The following is a 20,545-nucleotide window of genomic DNA, read 5'->3' as shown; positions in this document are numbered from 1 at the left end:
TGCATCTTTGCTACAGAGAAGAGATCTGTGAAATGGATCGGGTTCATCTGAAGGGCTTTTGGGAACGCTTGGAACAGGTTGGCTGAGGGTGCAAAGAAACTGCGGAATGACACAGATCTGACACTTCCCGTTTTGTGGTGAATAAAGTTATGATAATCAGAACTGTCACTTTGTCACCACATAGCTCAGGATAATAGGTTCCCCCCGAGGTCTGGACAAATGCCTGATGCGCTAGGGAGATGAAAGAGGTTTAAAAGTTCACCATGACCACGAGGTCACGGGATGGGCTAACGAGGGCATTTCATAGAGGAATCCCAGCTACCAAGTCTCACTTCGAAATGAAAGATGATTTGCCACTTGGAATAGGCTGTGCTGGGAATCAATATGTCTAGGTATCTCTTCCAAAACTGCCTCTAGGAACCACCTAGTCTAGAATTTAATAATTATTGGCAGAAGCTATTTGGATGCTTCCTTTTAACTTTCAGAGCTTGAAAAGCATTGTTACAAGCCGGTCGCAGAAAGACAGTGACTTCAATTTTCTGTTGCAGCCTGTGATCTTTTGCAATGAAGACCTACTGCTGGATACACCCAAAAATGCAGATCTTAATAACACCAAAATAGGAGCAGAGAGGACACACGCCCTCCATGGGATGAGGGCATACAGATGTTGCGGGCAGCTGGACAGGCGATGTGAAGCAGCACACTGGTTTTGCTAAGCTCAGGTAGCTTCTGTTTCATGCTGACTCAGAGGCAACATGCTTCGAATTGCTGTGATGGATTACATGGAAACCCATTGCACTGAATCTATAAAAAGTCCACTTGGGCACCATGAGGTTACAGCAAGAGTTCTGAGAGACTTGGCCAACCTTGCTAACATTTATTAGATTCATATCCCACTTTTTCCTTATAACAAACTAAAGACAGTTTACATTCTCCTCCTCCTCCTCTCAGTCTTATCCCTACAACAACCACCCTGTGAGACAGGTTGGACCGAGAGTCTGTGGCTAGTCTAAGATCCACAGCTGAGCAGGGACTAGAACCTGGGTTGTCTGAGTCCCAGCCCTGCACTCTTACCCTCCGCACTGACTAATATCACCAAACAAGGCAGAATTTGCCAGTCGGACCAGTACAGTACTGCTATGCAAGGTCACCAGCGCTGAAGCTGTTCAGCCAAATCCATTATTATTATTATTATTATTATTATTATTATTACATTTCTATGCCGCCCCTTGCCGAAACCTCGGGGCGGCTTACAACATGATAAAATACATTGAAATACAATAGTACATAATAAATTACCATTAAATATAACAATACAAAAAATACATTGATTTACAAATACAAAATTAAAATTATCAGTATAAAATAAAAATATAGGAGGAGAAAGAGAAGGAAGAAGAAGTTGCCCAGGCCAGATCATATGTTTTAACAATTGAAATGATGTTTAAATAAAAAGGTCTTTACCTGGCGCCGAAAAACCAGTAACGACGGTGCCAGGCGGACCTCTTTGGGGAATGAATTCCATAGGTTGGGTGCCACTGCAGAGAAAGCCCTCCTCCGGGTACTTACTCTCCTAATTTCTTTCATGGAGGGTTCCCGGAGAAGGGACTCTCCCGCATCAGGATCTTCCCATATATCTCCAAAGCCTGAAATTTCCACCCAGCCTCCACACAACAGCATCTTATGTCCAGAAGGCTCCATGCATGAGTCACCAGCATCTTCCAGGCCCAGCTGACACCTTGTAAGCTCAGCCTTGTGGTCATCTGCTCCTCAGTGGTCCTTCAAAATAGCCACTATATTCTCACTGAAACGCTGCTCCATTCCTGGCCTCCATGGGCAGGTCTGCACCCTCCCCGGCCACTGCAGGGGCTACAGGCACACGGCATCCTGAATGTCTGATGCTAGAGAGGGAATGGCCTCCATTATCCCTTTCCCCTGTATGTCTAGCAACACTTCAATAGCCAGAAGTAGACATATAGAGTAGAGACTCTGGTATTGGACGGCATATAAAGACTTGAAATAAAATAAACATTTTTCCTGGAGAATCAGTTCAGGTTTCAGAAGTGTGTCAGGAGGTGGTGGGGAAAGCAAAGATTCCCCCAAAGGTCTGAATAACTTGGATATATTCCACACGGAAGTACAAAAACAGAAAGCCTTGGCTATTGGGCAGTATAGACACTAATAAAATAAATAAATTAGGAAGTATTTATTTTTGCTGGTACAGAATATATCCTTATAATGACTCTATTGACAGGCGATCAGCTCAGGAGAAAAACAAGGGACCCTGGAAATGTTTTTGTGTTTTAGATGGAAGCTCAAAGCAGCCCTGTATGGAATTCAAACAGAAATGGGATCCCAACTCTGAAAAGACATTGCGATAGGCAGGGCCGTCTTAACAGCATTATGGGCCCCGGGCAAAGCAGTGTCCTGGGGCCCCTATGACAACTACAACTATGGTTAATGTTGGAAGTTTTCCAATTTTCCAAGGAGGTTAACATACAAAGATTAGTATGGGGCCCATGGGCAAGTGCCCATCAGGCCCTGGAGAGAGGAAAGCTAGAAGCTCACAGATCAGAGCTCCAGGTTTTCACGCTCAGCCTCAGTTTCCAGTCTTTTTCTGAGGTCTCTGACAAAACGTTAGACCCTTCTTTGCAGCAAAGGAGATGCGTACCCTTTGCATGCACACCTAGGACAGAAGTCCATCATTCTGCAGTATATTAAGGTTGAACACCTTCCTGCTGTTCTGTTCTTGCTCTATTCTGTGGGCTCGCTTTGTTTTGCCTTTATCCTGGATTGTGGTTTGGGGCACGGTCCGTTTGTTACAACTTTCAGTTCTCTCAAGCTTGGACAAAACCCCTCTGTCAGAACTCCACCCTGGAACGGCTGGCTGGGATGTTATCATGCTAAATAAGCTAACTGCTACTTTCCTAGCGGAGCTAAGCATGTGCGTGGCACTGACTCTCTCATTCCTGATTGGAATTGCTTAATCCTGTCTTGGAATAATAACCTCAGACAGAATAATTTTAACTCAAAAGTGTTTACATTCATTCTGCATTGGATCTGTTGGTGTTTTTAAAGAATTGTATGTTTTATTTTCTCTAAAAGTTTCTGACATCATATAGTTATTTATATCTTCGCTCAGGTCCAAAGGCCTTCTTAAAATGGTTCACAAATGAAATCACAGAACTGCCTAAGATATAGCAAGCATTCTTCCTTAATATAAAACTGACATGGTTGTCTTAAACAAACAAACAAACAAGCAGCAGCTAAATATACAGGTCAATAGCTGTATTCAATAAAAAGTGCTCTGGAACACCCAGAAAACAGCCAATGAAGGATCAAGATGCTTGCCTCATGAGGAGCTCCAAAGGGACGAGCCACCCCTAAAAAGGCCCTTCTCTTACAACCTGCATTTTAATGGCAGGCGTATAAGCAGAGGCGCTGGGTGACCTTACTGCCTGGGCAAGTCCAGGGGGGTTGCAGAATGACCTCTGCTTCACCAGGTCCCCAACCATGCAAGGCTTGGTAGGTAACAACCAGCTTCTCATTCCCTTTTTAAAAATTTCCTTCCGGTACACATACTGCTCCCTTTCCGTGTTGTTTTAAATTTGCAACAAACATTTAAAAAGGGGAGAAAAGAATACTGATGCAACCAAATGCACATTCTCTGGAAAACTTCTCCATCTGGCCAACCCTACAGTGCTTTATCCGGCTGGTATAGAAGGGGGTGAGGGAGACACACAGACATACCCAAGAAACTGAATGCCATGGCAAAGAGGAAGGCCTTGGCATTTATAAGTGGCCTATAAATACATGTATAAATAAGTGGCATATAAACACACATATAAAATAAATAAAAATATTTATGCATGCATAATGCACAATATAACAGGCATTAAGAAAAGTTAAGTATTGGGAGTTTATAATGCACTCGCTGTGCTTGGAGGCAGGGGAACGACGATACTGAAAGAGTCTTCATTTCATATCTGTGAGTTCATTTCATTCAGTACATGTCTACTCAGAAATAAATACCTCGGAATTTATGGTGCTTCACTCTTATGTTTGGAAGTAAAACCTCGCAGCCTCATGCTGCAGAAACAGGGATTGTCCAGCCAGGAAAGGGCAGTCTGGAGTGCTAGTCACATCCCAGGCAACACACTTCACGACAGCACTGCTCAACACACTGCAAAGAATGTCTCTCTCTTTAGACCAGTGGTAGGATGGGAACCTCCACAAAGTTCTGGGTTTGAATTCATGCACCTCCCCAAAGGACCAGGGGGAAACCAGACCATTCCCTTCGCTGTGCAACGGCTGAGGATAGAATGTCTGCACTTCTTAATGGGAATAATCGGTGCAACTTAGCCAAGGAGAACTTGAGCTACAGCTGTACCTTTCTTTCATCTCTACGCCAAGCCCACAAAGCACACGCCATACACAAATACAACCCTGGTACAATGGGAAAGTCAGTACTATTGAGATATGCAGCTAGGAAGGACAACAACTTCAGATAAAGATTCCGGTAGACGGACAGCGCTCGCATTTTCTCACAGTGACAAAGGAAAAAGCAACGCCAAACACAGAATTCATAGAACTGAGATAAGAGCCCATCTTCGTCCTACCTTTTTAATGCCACCATCTTGCAAAGCTGTTTCGGGATCTGCAAGCATTTGCTGAAAGAGAGAGAGAGTAAGCCAATTAGCAGCTCTGCAGGGAAATGAGACATTGGCAATAGTTTTCAGATACAGCTATGGCAAAAGTGTGATTTCGGGGTTGGACATGCAATGCAAGGCTCTTAGAGGAAACACTAGAATGACAAAACCAGACACTGGACTAGACTGGAGTTCCATTCTTCACCCACAATAGGGTTGGGCATATCAGTTTATTTTCTATTGTTATTGTGATTGTTTATATTCCACCTTTTTTCCTCTTGTGAGGAACATGAGGGAATTTTCATCACTCTGTTTTATCCTAACAACAACCTTGTTATATAGCTTAGGCTGAGAGGGAGTGGCTGACTGGAGCCAGTGTGGCTAAGAGCGAGGGACTGGGACTCAGAGGATCTGGGTTTGAGTCCCCGCTCGGCCATGGAGCCAACTGGGTGACTTTGGGCCAGTCACAGTCTCTCAGCCCAACCTACCTCACAGGGTTGTTGTTGTGGGGATAAGATGGAGGAGGAGAGATAACATAAGCTACCTTGAGCCCTTTGTAGGAAAAAGGCAGGATATAAATTGAAAAAATAAAATAATAATAATAATAAAAAAAATCACCCCAAGAGCTTCATGCCCAACTGTGGACTCCAATCTGGGTCTCCCAGGTCCATAATTCATTCTTCTTACCACCACAACACACTGGTTTCCATTTTGCTCCATGCCAGTTTCACTCAAATGGCCCCCACTAAGCTCATACCTTTCTACCAGGATGCTAAAAAGAAAAAAAAAAAAAGGACCAGTTCCTGCAGGGCAGCTAGGGGAACACTCATGTAAAGAAATCTACTCTCTTCTCTCACTGCCACAGCAGGAATCACTGTATCTTATAATTAGTTCAACACTATTGCAAAACATATCATTCTTTAAAACAATAAACAGACCACAACGGCTTGAACAAACTGGGGAGCCACTCAGTAACAAACCCACCAAACATGCATCTTAATGCAGCAGAAAGAACTCCTTCCAGAACAAAAGTTTCTTAAGCAAGGAATAGAAGGCCATGAGAAGGGGGGGGACCCACACACACACCCCCTTCCTTGCCAGAAAGACCTGCACCGGCTGCATGGCCATGGAGGAGACCGCTCCAGTATCAAATGGAGTGGACTGCAGTTTATGAAAGTTGATGTCAGAATAAATATGTTAGTCTTAACAGCATCACAAACCTCTTTGGTGTTTTTGCTGCTCTGGAAATGGGAACCACAAGGAAAGGAAGCCTTCTTGGAGATGTTAAACAGCAAACTGCCTCATGGGAGGAGACTGCTAGAACCTGCGTTTGGACCCAGATTTAGGTCACCTGGGAGCAGATGGGCCTTAAAGGTGAATCACAAGCACTGCCAGGTAGGCTTGGAAATTAGACCAAAGTCTGTTTAGCTGCTGCAACACAATTGCGTATACACTTGGCTTCTGGAGCAATGTAGATAGAAGCCCCTTTAGCTGTCCCACAGGGACAAATTACCCTGGTAGCAACACTCTAAGCAAACTTTCTCCCTGCCAAGAAATTGAGGCTTTGCTTTATTCTGTTGACATCCAGCAGGAGCAACTTTTTAAAAAGAATATTCCTGATAGGAAAATGCCGCCCATGCTGGGAAGGGGGCTTGAGCTCCAGTTCTCTTCAAGAAAATGCTTTCTAGCCCTGTCCTGACTCTTCCCTGGACCCTCCTGGGGCAAGGAGGAATTTAAGAGCACTTCCTGCAGCGGCTGAACCTTATTTGACCAATTCTGAGCTCTCCTCCTTGCTCATCTTCTTCCATTCTGCCTTGTGTCCGCCTTCTGGTTTGCCCTTCACCTTTTTCTCCACTCCCACAGCTCCGGTTTCCCAGCCACTGGCTCCCCCCAGACTTCTACTCATGGCAAAGTCTCTGAGGAGACTCCGAGGGGATCTGTTGGCAACATACAGGCATGTGAGGGGGTGTCACACGGAGGTGGGTAGAGACCTGTTCTCCCCTGCAGAGGAAGGCAGGATGCGCTCCAAGGGAGCAAAGCTCAGGGAGCCAAGGTTCCATTTGGATGCCAGGAAGCACTTCTGGAAGAGGACATGCTTGGCAACAGGATGGCATTCAATGCAGATAAGTGCCAGGTCTTGCACTTGGGGCATAGGAATAGCTGTCATAAGTACAGGCTAGGGGACAAGTGGCTGGAGAGCAGCACTTGTGAAATGGATCTCGGGGTGCTGGTTGCAGGCTGAACATGAGGCAGCAGTGTGATGCGGTGGTCATTTATTACTACCACTCTATACGACTCTGGTGTGCCCACAACTGGAGTATTGTGTTCAGTTTTGGGCCCCTCATTACAGAAAGGATATAGCCAGGTTGGAGTCAGTGCAGCGCAGGGCCATAAGGTTGGTGGCCGGTTTGCAGGGGATGGGGAACGAAGTGAGACTGAGGGAACTGGGCCTCTTCAGCCTGGAGAAGAGGAGACTCCGAGGGGACCTGTTGGTGACATACAGGTATGTGAGGGGGTGTCACATGGAGGTGGGTGGAGGCCTGTTCTCCCCTGCAGAGGAAGGCAGAACGCACTCCAACAGAGCAAAGCTGAGGCAGCCAAGGCTCCATTTGGATGCCAGGAAGCACTTCCTGACAGTCGGGACCCCGAGGGTGTGGAATGGCTTCCACGGGAGGTTGTTGAGGCCCCATCGGTGCGGGTGTTCAAGGACAGGCTGGACATGCACACGGTAGGCATGTCATGAGCGGAGCCGGCTGGTGCCGGAGGTCAGACTAGATGGCCCGGGAGGCCCCTTCTGACCCACTCTGTTTCTATGTTTCTAAGAAAGGGACAGAAAGTTGTGCTACTGAGGATGAAGTTGTGGTGGGCCAAACCAACACCCCTTGCCTGATAGGGATGCTGACAGTAAAGCATGGATAGGTATGTCCTATAATTTAAATATCAATAGGCACATCTCTTTATTCTATTTTATTCTATGGCATGGATTTTAGAGTTGGATCATTTTAATTCTTGTATTGTACCACCCCAGGAGCCCTGGAGGGCTACAGGAGTCGTATATAAATGTAATAAATAAATAAAAAAAATCATGGGTGGCCCATCCTTTACCATCAGAAATCCCCTTGCGCTTCCGTCCTATGGATGCTTGCCAGTTCCAGAGCCCCTCCCCACCCGTGGGCACTGGGCTGATTTCTCAGTATCAGTAACGATCATGATTGTTATTATCATCATACTTTTGGACCTAAATACACTCTTTGTATTCTTTTCTATTTCTCTCCTAATAACCCTAAATATTCTGTTTCCTTTTTGACACGTTTGCACAGCTGTTTTCTGGGAAGTCTTTGCAATGGTTCCAACATGTCTTTCTGGAGTCGTAGTAGCTAATTTAGAACTCACAGACTATTCCAATACTCTCATTCTCTCTCTCTCTCTCTCTCTCTCTCTCTCTCTCTCTCTCTCTCTCTCTCTCTCCAGTGAGGAACTCTGCACAACAGAAGCCCAACACGTTCTGCCCAATTAATGCATCAGCTGAAAGAGCATGGCTCCATTTGCGTGTTTGCATGACCCGGTCTGGCTAAGGCCACCCAATTTCCTAAGTTCAAATATGTTGGCAGGGCTTTTCCTGAGCTCAGCTGTGACAACAAAGTGTCAGATTTTAAATTTGAAAGATTTCTAATTCCTCCAATGTTTTAAGTTGCTTTTAATAGCCACCAAAAATTGTGGTTTTGGAAAGCCATGAAAAGCAAACAGGAGCGAAAGGTGAGCACTGGAGGAACAAAGCAAAGTTTGTCGGGAGAAATCAGCACTCCACACCACATGCTAAATAGTTTCACATGCCCTCCTGCCAGCAGATGGGACTGGGCTGATGGAGCAGAACTAAACCGGGGCTTAACGGGAAAGTACTGCTTTACTGGGCCAGAACAACGGACCACACCTGGCTTGTCAGCCCGATCATATCCACATTTAGGGGCGGTATAAAATCCCTCCAGCTACACTTTCAGAATAATTTAGCCTTCTCTTAGAAGGTGCATGAAGCTGCAAAACGTTACATCTGTCCTGAGGGAGCTGCTCTTCGGAGTTAATGGCAGGGATGGAAAGAAATCAACTATCTTGCCTTGACTAATGAGGCTAATGGGCTTCCCTAGACAAGAAAGCCTTCCAGTTTGGATTGGGATCTGGGACTTTGCCTAAGCAAATACGAATAAAGGTACAGTAATCATAAATTAATATTCTTTCATGATGCCACACATTTTTTTCCATGAGACAACCAAGGAATAAATTGTGGGACCAACTCTGTCCAGTTTTAACTCCAAGTTCAGTCCCTCAACTCATTCCTTGAACAGCCTCAGTTCCTTCTTGGAATGTTGCCTATATTTTATCCCTGATAGGAAAAGAAACAACCTTAAGGATGACGCCTTAAGTCACACCCTCTATTATTTCAAAATAGACAATCTTGCACTGGTCCTAGGAACTGTCAAATGCATTAAACTTCTAATTCTCTGAAGAGTGCAGGGCAGGTGACTTAAAGTGCTTCGTACTCTGCCTTCCACCTCTTTTATGGACACAACAACCCTATGAGGTAGGTTGAACTCACTGATATCAGCTCTGTGAACTTCATACCACACAATACCTGTGTTGAACAGGTATTTGTACCTAATCTAAGTCCAGGTTGTGCATGGTGCCACACTAGCTCACAGAGGTCTGTTGAAGGTCTTCGATGGACTGAAGATCAGCTGCTTTATTGAGGTCTGTTTGATGTGATTAGAATTTGGATAGGAGAGGGGGAACCTGGCTTAATATTTAACTCCAACACTGATGCTTGCAGTCTTTAATCTCCTCGCCTTCTGTCTGTTTTCTTCTCAATAGGCAGAGTTGTACTCTTCAACTGATCCTCCAGACAGTCCTCAAACAAAACAATGATTAATGGTTTGTTTTGTCTCTACAGGCGATGCTGATAGTATAGAAATTGGCCACACCTAAGGGGCTTGAGGTGAAAACTCCCCAGGTGAGAAAAAGTTCCTACATAAGGAAAATACTCTAAGATTCATACTTCTTCCAGCTCCAATGTGCTCCTTGAACTTGGCATCAAGAGCATAATGGGGTTTAAAGACTTATGTGCTCATTGTACCCCTTGTGGAATACTGTGCACAGTTCTGGGGGTCAAACTTTAAAAAGGTTCACAGATGAACTGGAACCAGTGAGCTGGTGTGGTGGACCTTGTTGGAGGTCTTTGAGACTCCAGGTTTGTTGGAGATGATTCAGCTCAGGATTTAACAGGTTGAGGATGGACTTATGTCCGGTTGTTGAAGCCAATGGACTATGAGGCTTGTCTACTCTTTTATTCATGGGTAGGGTGGGAGGTGAAGAGAATTCCCTCCCTCAGAGCCAGTGTAAAGCAGCACTGAAACTATCTTGACTGGTTACCTGAAATGTAAGGTTAGTTCAAATATCAACTTGATGTTAGTCTGGTGTCATAATGCATTCCTGCAGAGCCATCCCAGTCCAATTTCTCTCGCATCGTTCCATCTCTCGAATAGTTCCAGACATGGTATGAAATCCTATCATGCATTCACTTTTTGGGCACTAAGCAAGGCTGATCAATGTACAGATGGGTGACAGAACTTTATGTAATAGTTGAAGGAAGGATAGAAACAGAATGAGTCAGGAGGGACCTCCTGGGCCATCTAGTCTGACCCCCGGCTCCAGCCCGCTCTGCTCACGACATGCCCACCATGTGCACGTCCAGCCTATCCTTGGACACCCACACCGATGGGGCCTCAGTGACCTCTTGTGGAAGCCCATCCCATACCCTCGGGGTCCTGACTGTCAGGAAGTGCTTCCTGGCATCCACCCTAAATCTTGGTTCCCTGAGCTTTGCTCCATTGGAACACATCCTACCATTCACTGCGGGGGGAAAAGCATCACAGCACACCTCTGCGTGGCACCCCCTCATGTACCTGTATGTCACTAACAGGTCCCCCTGAGTCTTCTCTCCAGGCTGAAGAGACCCCGTTCCCTCAGTCTCGCCTCATCGGGCTTCCCCTGCAAACCAGCCACCATCCTAGTGGCCCTTCACTGCACCGATTCCAACCTTAAATAAATGGTGACTTATTGGCCATGTGCTATACATACAGATGCCCATTAGAAAGCAACAAAGCAAAAATCAGTTATGACTAGTTTCAGTCCCATTAAGTTCAATAGCTCTCTAAGCCGGGATCCAACCTACCTCTGCAACTGATACATCTATCCCAATTTTTTCTGCTACCTCTTCCTTTAACTGGAGTGAACCTAGAATTCCTGATTAAAAAGTATGCCCATTATTGCTGATCTAGAGCTACCAAATAGATCAAATCTATTCTTAAAAAACCCAAAGAGCAACAGGCAAAGAAGGAAAAACTTGCTTGGACAAACAGCAGGGGACCTGGGAGTGCAATTTTCATCCTACCCTGGATGCATCCGGGATAAAATGTGCCCGCAGAATCTTTATGGAAAGTAGGGGATGGAGAACCAGGGCTGCTTGACTCACTGAAATTCTCTGTGATTGACTTCAGAGGCTCATCCCCGTTGGTGTTTGCCCCTTGCTTTTCAAGTTCATTCAGACAGGAAAAGTGCACACTTTTCAAAAGTATGCACCCCCCCCCTTGCATGTTCAAAGTGTTGGCTTTGCCCCATTAAATCATGCCAATGGAACTGTTTAAAAAGTGTGCAACTTCCAATGCTGAAAGTGGTATATTCTTAAACATGCACATTTTGTAGATGGGAACACAAGTCTGGGAAACAGTTTTGGAGAATATGGGCTCCCATTCATTTCTAGGATTTCGAATGGGTCACTTTGCGGCAAAATATTATGCATCCTATGTGGCAGGAAGTTCCAATGAATAAATATGCTCTCTCTCTCTCTTTCTCTCTCTCTCTCTCTCACACACCCACCCCTTGCTGCTTTTAAAGGACAGTCCAGCATTCATAACTGACGGTACCCAGAACAGGGGTTCATTGACAGATTTAAATTCTCCCTGGGCAAATGCGAGATCCATTAGGAAAGATCTTCTCCAAAAACAACCTGTAACCCAGCTTGCGAGGCCCTGACAATAAAGACTCACGTTGTAGGATGAAGAAAGCAGTGCGTGGGAAACGTTAACCATGACTAACAATGCCATTGCAAGAAAATGCTAAGATGAAGCTGACATGCCCAAGTATCAATACTCAGGATTTTCTTTCGATAATAATACACTTTCCCCCGACTGCTGCCGTAAAGTCCATGACCTACACCAGGAAGTTAAAGAGGCTGTCTAATGAGGATCATTTTTAAGAAGTTCTATTTGCAGAGGACTTAAACTTTCATCCAAGAGAAATAGAGGGCAAGGTACAGATTGCCCAAAGGCCCCTTTCTTCTGCCAAGCAATCCGAATTTGGTGATAGGAGGATGTTGCATACAATCTCACAGTTTTCAGGGCTAGTTTGATTTTATGTGGCATTTTTACCAGCCTCTAAAAGTCCAGTGTTTGAGAGCAGATGAAATGCAATGCAGGCCTTGGCAGTTTTTGCTTAAGGAGAAGAGGGGATCGTAAAAAGCGTGAACTCATTACGTGTGTTTCTGTATAGAAATACAGAGCTTTCTTCTGAGGAAGGCCTTTCCGTTTGCTCATAGTGGTCCAAGACTATTTCCCTTCATTCTGACTTTTAATTCATGCATTTATAACAGGGGCTGGGTACCTCTGGCTTACCCATTTCTCTTCCAGGCCCTGCCAAACGCTGAGCACCAGAAAAATGGAGTCTTTTTTGCACGGGGAGCCAAGGAGAGAAGTCGCCTTCTTCTGTGGAGGGCCATGAACCAATTTCTCTGTGCTTCTCTTGGCACTCAGAAGGGATAGAAGGCACGGAACGATTGCGCTGCGCTTCTGTCCGCATGGAAAAAGAGCAATTGCTCTGTATAATGAGAGGTGCAGAAAAAATGTTTTGCATGGAGAGATGCCTTTTTTGAAATAGCAGAAATGGCAGCGGGCAGAGCTTCAGGGGAACGGAGTGGGACCTCGAGATGAGGGCCCTGCCTCTTGGCATTAGCCAACCCTGGCGGCAACCTGGTCCGCAGAGCTGACAGTTCCTCACCCCTAGTTTTTAAGACTGGCTTCTCCTTTCTCCTCTCATCCAGAAACACAATATAGCCTACTCAAAACCTGCCATATAAATAAAGCATTGTTTAAACAAGGTTAAAAAATCTTCTAGGGATATTCTGTAGATGCATTTCCCTGAAAATACAGTCCAAGAAATGGTGAAAAGAACACTTCCATCCCCATCTTGGCCATCTACAGGCTGGTTTGAATCAGTCTGTTTCCAGTCCATGTATTTTCGCAGGTGCTCACCCGTAAGTCACTTCTGTTCTGCTTTGGCACTGATGCATGGTTGAGGGGGAGAAATCTGCATGGAAGCGCACGTTTAAATACAGATTTCTAAATGTAAGCTGCTACATTTTATTGAGCTGAGATGTACACTGGAACACTTGAGAAATGCAAAAGCCAGCGGATAACTAAGATTTAGGCTGTGCCAGGTGCTACAGAAGAAGTGAGTTCATACAGACATTGGCGAGATTCGGTTTTTCAAGCTTGCTCACTCCGCCGACGTCCTGCCCCTCCGCCCTCTCCGTTCTATGGCTCAGTATTACACACACAGCGTTGTTGAGAGCTATTCTCCAGAGCGCAGGACTCCGTGGTTCCTCCTAGTTCATCTCCAGATGGCTTTTTTCCAGGCCTGGTTGGCGGTTCTCTCTCTCTCGTCTTTAAACCTCATGGCTTGACTCCAATGAAGCTGCTTTCGACTGGGGTCACTGTTTAGGTCAGACCAAGGATGGCTGGCTGGCTCTGCCCATCTTATTCTTTCCAGTTTCTTTCAGGGAATGATCCTGGACCTTCTATCCATCATCTGTGGGGGCAGAAGACAGGGCAGATTCCCAGATCTGAGGTTGGAGGCAGCCCTCTGATCCCAGAAATGGGAATCCAAACATCCCTCCAACAGCCAGCTACATCTGCGGATATCTGGCAACTTCTCAATATCAGCCTTACGTTCAAATGAGGGTGTTCAAGGATGGGCTAGGCATGCACATGGTGGGCATGTCCTGAGTGGAGCTGGCTGGAGCCGGGGGGTCAGACTAGATGGCCCGGGAGGCCCCTTCTGACTCGCTCTGTTTCTATGAATAGGAGATACAAAAGCAACTCACATGAACAGGAAAATACTCTGCATTACAAACGGCAAACTTCTGAACACCACGATGGAGCAGTAGGAAAACAAGATTCAACAACAGAGATTCTGTTTGGCTCTCTCATTTTCCCTGCATTAAGTTCCTTTGTATTTCTGATCAGCAAATTTGTCTGTAAAAGCCAGCATGAAAACTCATGCCTGTTTCTAGAAATATTTGCCTAAGTGGACATGTTTGTCTATTTCACATGCTGGTCCCATCGGTGCGGGTGTTCAAGGATAGGCTGGATGTGCACATGGTGAGCATGTCATGAGTGGAGCTGGTTGGAGCCGGGGGTCAGACTAGATGGCCCGGGAGGCCCCTTCTCACTCGCTCAGTTTCTATGTTTTCTGATTTCTTTGTTGCTTGACTATTTCTTCTGTAATAGACTCCTGTTTTAAAGACATGCTGACTGTCATTAGGACATGATCCATTGGGTTGGAGAAAGTCAAGATAGCTGAAAGGGGCACTAGCAATATCACCCCATCATGATAGGTCGTTAGCCCTTAATGCATCTTCTTGACTACATCGTCTGGCTGCCTTAAAATCACCTTTCGATACAGCCAAAGCTCTTTGACAGCATTTCTCCTGTTAAAAACTAAATCAAACCAAGCCCCCACAAAGAACATTTTTCCTGTACTTGAGTCAGGCGAAACTAAAATTAATTTTTCCAGGGGGAGTTGCTTTTTAATATTGCGAGTCAAAACTTCACTTCAATAAAGCAAAGTAGGTAATTAATGGGGTAGTTTTTGCCTGTACGGATACGATGCTTGCAAGCATTTCGTTTTCATCATAAAATGGAGCTCCATATTGACAAAGCAATAAAAGGGAATTAATTTTGCCTGTGCGTCAAATATTGATAATCTGTTTGTTAAGATGATCCATAATCAGAAGTAAATAAGGCCAACTGGAGTATCTTCTTTGCTAGAAATGCTGCCCACAAATTGTGGAGGTGCAGTTAAAGAAATGATGCTAAATAGTAGTTTGAATCATTTGGATTGCATTCATACACAAAAGCCCTCTGCAGGCCTTATAAAATCATACCAAATTAAAGATCCGATCACTACAGTTTTAACACAGAAAGCCCAACGCAGCACCTACTTCTGTATGAACCTACCGGACCACTAAGATCTGGTTTAGAGGCCCTTCTTAAAAAGCCATCCCCTAAAGAGGTGAAGAGGATGGTGAACAGAAGGTGGGGGGGGCTTTTTGGGGGTGGCACCCCCCCCCCGGGAATAGTCCCCAGAGTAGAATGCCTGGCACCCTTCTTGCAATCATTTTGGCACCAGGCGAAAACAAGTCTATTCTCCAGACATTTTAAGAAATGATTGTAGATAGTTTTACATTGTTCCTAGTTTTAACACAGTGTTTTAACCTGTCCACACCTCATCTCTCAGCTGCATATTGTATATTTTGTTGTATATTATATATTGTTCTTATTGGGTATTCTTACTACAGATTGCTGTTGATTTATTTTTTGTTTGTTTGTTTTATGGTTGCTGTTTGAAGTTTAAATTTTGCTCTTGCTTTTGTTCTTATTTGCTTTGCTGTAATCTTTTAGAGAGTCCTTTGGACTAATAAGAAAGAATATAAGTTAAAGAAATAAAGTGTCTATGTAGTTGTCCAAACTGTATTATTTTTGTATTCTAGTTCTGGATTCTATTTGCTTTCACTGCTTTTAATTGTTCTGTTCCCAGAAAGCACTTTTGGCAGGGTTTATAAATCCAATAAATAAAAGAAAGGCAGCCATGGCATTCGCCCCATCACTGGGATGACCGGAACACCTTTCTCGTCTAAGAAAGCTTTGCTCTCAGATCAGTGCCATGGAGAGTCCTCCTGGAAGCGGAAAGATACTTGTGACCGTGACTGGCACTCAAGGGAAGAGCGGAGAAGCAGAAATTGTGAGCCACTGAGAGACGCTATGGAACAACGGGTGGCGTGCAAAATTTTAAATAAATAAACAAACAGAAGCAAGGATGTTGGGGTGTTGATGTTGCCACAGACGGTAGGTGCTTGTGATGCAGGTGCGAGTTTAGCACACGGGAGGGCTTTTCCTGACAATAACGAACAGTGCAAACGGTGCTCCTATATTTCACGTCAAATGTACGCAGGTTTGAAACGTGGAAAAGGCACCTTCACATTTTCACACGCCAGCCAGCCAGCCAGCCAGCCCGCCTGCCCGCCCCGTGGTAAAAAGGAAGAAAGTACATACATTAAGCAGAAGCCTTTTTAAACACTGCAAGGGTCTGCAGGGAGGCAGGGTTATTTTTCTGCACTGTCTGGGAACACAACCCTGACAGAAAGGATGGGATATGTCAGTCTGAAGCCCACCAGCCTCTGAGCCAACAGTCATTTTAACATGACAAGGTCTTAGTCAGTCTAGCTGATAGACGGAGAAAAATGACCCCCATTAGCACATGAGATGAAAACGAAGTTGCATCCTGAGAGGTTGAAAAACAACAAACAGAACTGGAGTGGGCTGACAGGTCCTCTGTGCCTGTCATATTGAGACATCCCAGCAAGGTGGGAAAAACGATGAGCCATACTGGTACTTTCACGACGAGAAAAACCTTCTTACATACCCAATCTGAACACAGTGGAGGGTGAGCTTGTGAAAGGCTGAAACAAGAGTGCAGCCCCATGTTACTGAAATATATTTTGGGGAGAAAATGCCAACATTTCTCTTTTTATCACCCCTCTCTTTAGAAAAAGACCGGCTTAGTGACTTTTTGGTGGATATTGTCCATGGTCCATTTGTCGTGGTTTTGCAGCAATGGATTCTCCCGCAAGGATGAGCACACAGAGTCCGTCTTTCAGGGCATTGTGGAGAAGGTGTGCTTTCTCCAGCTTGCTGGTATGAGCAACAGGAAAAATAGAAATGTAGGGGAAGAGAGAGAAGTGGTGTCATTGCAACTGCTAGTTGTGAGCTGCAGGGTTAGGGGTTTGAGGCAGAAATTCATGTCCCATTCAAGGGTTGTCCCAGAAAGCACACCTAACGTGGTGAAAGACCATTCAGCGGGGAGGTTAGAATGACCCACGTCCATGACTAATGTGGAATCTGACAGGTTGAAATTGGTGGAAAGAGGATTTCTCTTCCCCTTTGGATCAGTTTGGGATGAAATGCTTCCATGTGATTTCTCTGTCCACAAGATGAGAACGTTCAAAAGCCTGTTTGGAGCAGGTGCAGGTCAAATGGTAGCACATCCTACTTAGCTTAATCCTTCATTGGAAGAAGGAGAATTAAGTTCCACTGAATAAGTACAGCTTACTTCTGGGTAAATTCATACAAAATTGCTAAACCTATTGTACATTTAGAGTTGCAAGCAGGACCCTATTTTAAAAAAAAAAACACACCCTTTGACCAATGTGAAGTTATTTACTATATCATTCCACTGCATCTGTAGTACACTTGTTTTCCTCTTGTGAGGACACGGGGCAGCTGCATAGCTCCATTTTTATCCTCAGAACAACAACCCTGTGAGGTAGGTAAGGCTGAGTGATTGGCACAAAGTCTCCCGGGGGCTTCATGGCTGAACGGGGACTAGAACCCAGATTTCCTAGAACCAGTTATCTCTCTGTTTATCTCTCTCTGTTATAACTACACCAACTTTGCCTATGCAATGCGCTCCCCAGATAGGTCTGCCTGGCACCAACATTATATGCTTTCCGGTGCCAGGTCAAGACTTTTTCATTTACCCAGTATTTTAAAGCTTTAAAAAAGTTTAGTTATGTTTTTATTCCAGTTGTGGCTTATTAGTGTTATTAGTATTATTACTGTTTGGGTTATTACTATGATATTTTTATACGTTGTATTTATTGAATTTTGTTGTAAGCCGTCCAGAGACATGCAGTGATTAGATGGGTCCGAAATACCCAAATAAATAAATAAAATAAGTTATATAATAGAAACATAGAACATAGAAACCTAGAAACATAGAAACCTAGAAACAGAGCGAGTCAGAAGGGGTCTCCCGGGCCATCTAGTCTGACCTCCGGCACCAGCCGGCTCCACTCACGACATGCCCACCATGTGCACATCCAGCCTATCCTTGAACACCCTCACCGATGGGGCCTCAGCCACCTCCCAGGGAAACCCATTCCACACCCTCGGGGTCCCGACTGTCAGGAAGTGCTTCCTGGCATCCAAATTGAACCCTGGTTCCCTGAGCTTTGCTCCATTGGAACGCGTTCTGCCTTCCTCTGCAGGGGAGAACAGGTCTCTCCCCACCTCCGTGTGACATCCCCTCACAGACCTGTATGTCGCCAACAGATCCCCTCTGAGTCTCCTCCTCTCCAGGCTGGAAAGGCCCAGCTCCCTCAGTCCCTCCTCATGGCTATGCATCCCAGGGTGGCATTCGCCCCCTTGGCTGCTGTGTCACACTTTTGGCTCACGTTAGCCTGCAGTCAACCAGCACCCCGAGGTCCCTTTCACAAGTGCTGCTCTCCAGCCACTTGTCCCCTAACCTGTACTTATGACACCCATTCCTATGCCCCAAGTGCAAGACCTTGCACTTATCCACATTGAACGCCATCCTGTTCTCCCCACTTCCATAGTCTGTTCAGTTATTTTGTTCGAGACACAAAATACTTCATTCTGTTTCCACAAGATTGTCATGACTGGCCCTCCTCAAAACCAGGATGTTTAAAAAAATAAAATTAAATAAATGAATCAACCCCAGTCAGCCTGGGAGAAAATGGATCCTGACAGGAAAGGCTTTGTAGAAGGCAAAACAAGGATGGGGAGAATTAATCAGCCCCCCCCCCCCATTTCTTCCTTTTTTGCTGAAGTAATAGCAGGTCACTGATATTCACTTTGGAGGCACGTTAACACAGCCAACTCCCGGGATTAACTTTCATCATAAGCATATAATCGCTCCCCTACTTTTTGAAAAAGTGTGTAGTGTTGTTTCATCTGAAGGGATGTGGGGGAACCAGGTGGATTCACATTTAAGAGCTGTTGAAACAATCTCAAGCACAATTCGATAATATTATGCTTGGAATGATAATATTATGTCTGGAAAGCCCCGATATTTCATTTCATTTGCTAGACGTCGGAGAGTGGGTGGTAATTGGGTGCCTCTTGCTTAGGAGAGGAATTCCAGGAGAACAGTTCTGCAGCACTCCGTCCATGACTCGGAGCTGTAGGAGAGATGCATTTAACGGCCTGCCCAGTTTTCCAAGGTGCATTAGAATTTTCCAGCATTGCGTTAGAATCAGTTGGAGCTGTTCTCCCAAAGAAGCCACAAGAGAATAATGCATTGTGGATCCTGTGCTAAGCAGGAGATTGAATTAGATGAACAGGAAGTTTTCATCTGGAGAAGAAGAGACTCAGAGGGGATCCCAGGTATGTGAGGGGATGTCTTGTGGAGGAGGGTGACCTGTTCTCCCCTGTGGTGGAGGGAAGGACATGGTCCAATGGGGGAAAGCTCAAGGAACCGGGTTTCAGGTTGGATGTCAGGAAGTACTTCCCGATAGTCAGGACCCCTGGATATGGAATGGGCTTCCATAGGAGGTGGTGGAGGCTCCATCAGTGGGGGTGTTCAAGGAAAGATTGGACAACCACATGTGGGGTATTACTTCAGCAGAGCCAACTGGAGTGGGGGGTCAGACTAGATGACCCAGGAAGCCCCTTCTGACTTGCTATGTTTCTGACAGGGTTTGGAAACACTGCCCTATGAGGAGAGGCTGAGAGAACTGGGCATGTGCAGCCTTGAGAAGAGAAGACCGAAGGGGGGCATGAGATCCCTCTGTAAGTGCCTCAAAGGCTGGCACAAAGAGGAAGGTCAAGATCTCTTCTTGCTGATGCCAGAGTGCAGGACACGGAAGAATCAAGTCAAGCTGTGACAACCCAGATTCAGGGTACATATAAGGAAAAGCTTCCTCACGGTCAGTGCAATACAACTGTGGAAGCAGCTGCCTGGAGAGGTGGGGGGCTCTCGCACACTAGAGGCATCCAAAAAGAACCCGGGCAGCCACCTGAGTGGGATGGTGTGACTTGGTGTCCTGCAACAGCAGGGGGTGGACTCGATGGCCTCCGTGGCCCCTTCCGACTCTACTATTCCACAATTCTCTCTAATGATGATCCTGTGATTCTACAAAAATAGACATGGGGGAACACTTCCTCCTCTGTGTTTTCCGAGATGCTGCAGGATCACTAATGGAGCATTAGCTCTGTGTCTGTAAAGGACATTGTTAAAAACATTAACCCAATTACAAAGTTCATTGCAGCCAGTAAACCATAGTTAATACCAAACTGTGCAGGTCAACTGTGGTCGGTACTAAGCTCTGAAGTTACCTTGGAAGCCATGAATTGAACTATGCTTCTCTACCAGGGTTACAGGAAATTCAACATCCAGGAGAAGCTGCTACGCAAGGAAGGAGCACTTGTGAGTTCACACATATTTTCGGAGGATTGTCTGAGCCAAGTTTACAGATCTCGGATATTCTCAGAGGCAGTTTTCCAAGCCCAAGGAGAAGTGGAGGGGTGTGAAAAGCAGGCAGTCTGCCTTCTCTCAAAGAACAATTAGCAGGATCAGCTCCAATTCCTGGAAAGAAAACTAAATCTAGAGAGAAACTAGTTCAAAGTGCCGATCACATGGGCATGCTTTTGTGCTCTGTGTGTTCACAAGTACACACATCTCCTTGCTCGCCTTCCATACGGGCCCAAAAC

At 45.4% G+C, this 20,545-nt stretch overlaps 1 protein-coding gene across 3 annotated transcripts in view; it reads right to left on the bottom strand.

The window, feature by feature from the left end:
• The window catches only part of PRDM16 (PR/SET domain 16), a 473,609-nt gene that overhangs the window by 211,376 nt on the left and 241,688 nt on the right, over positions 1-20,545 (bottom strand). For all 3 annotated transcript variants that reach the window (XM_044445479.1, XM_044445481.1, XM_044445480.1), the window contains exon 3: positions 4,620-4,670. In XM_044445479.1, coding sequence (XP_044301414.1) covers positions 4,620-4,670 — 51 coding nt within the window. The remainder of the gene's footprint in view (positions 1-4,619; positions 4,671-20,545) is intronic.

Source organism: Varanus komodoensis, unplaced genomic scaffold (assembly GCF_004798865.1).
Source record: "Varanus komodoensis strain SLA01 unplaced genomic scaffold, ASM479886v1 scaffold48, whole genome shotgun sequence".
In the NCBI taxonomy this organism is placed as follows: Eukaryota; Metazoa; Chordata; class Lepidosauria; order Squamata; family Varanidae; genus Varanus; species Varanus komodoensis.
The sequence above is the reverse complement of the archived record's forward strand: the minus strand, read 5'-3'. Positions and strand labels throughout refer to the sequence as shown.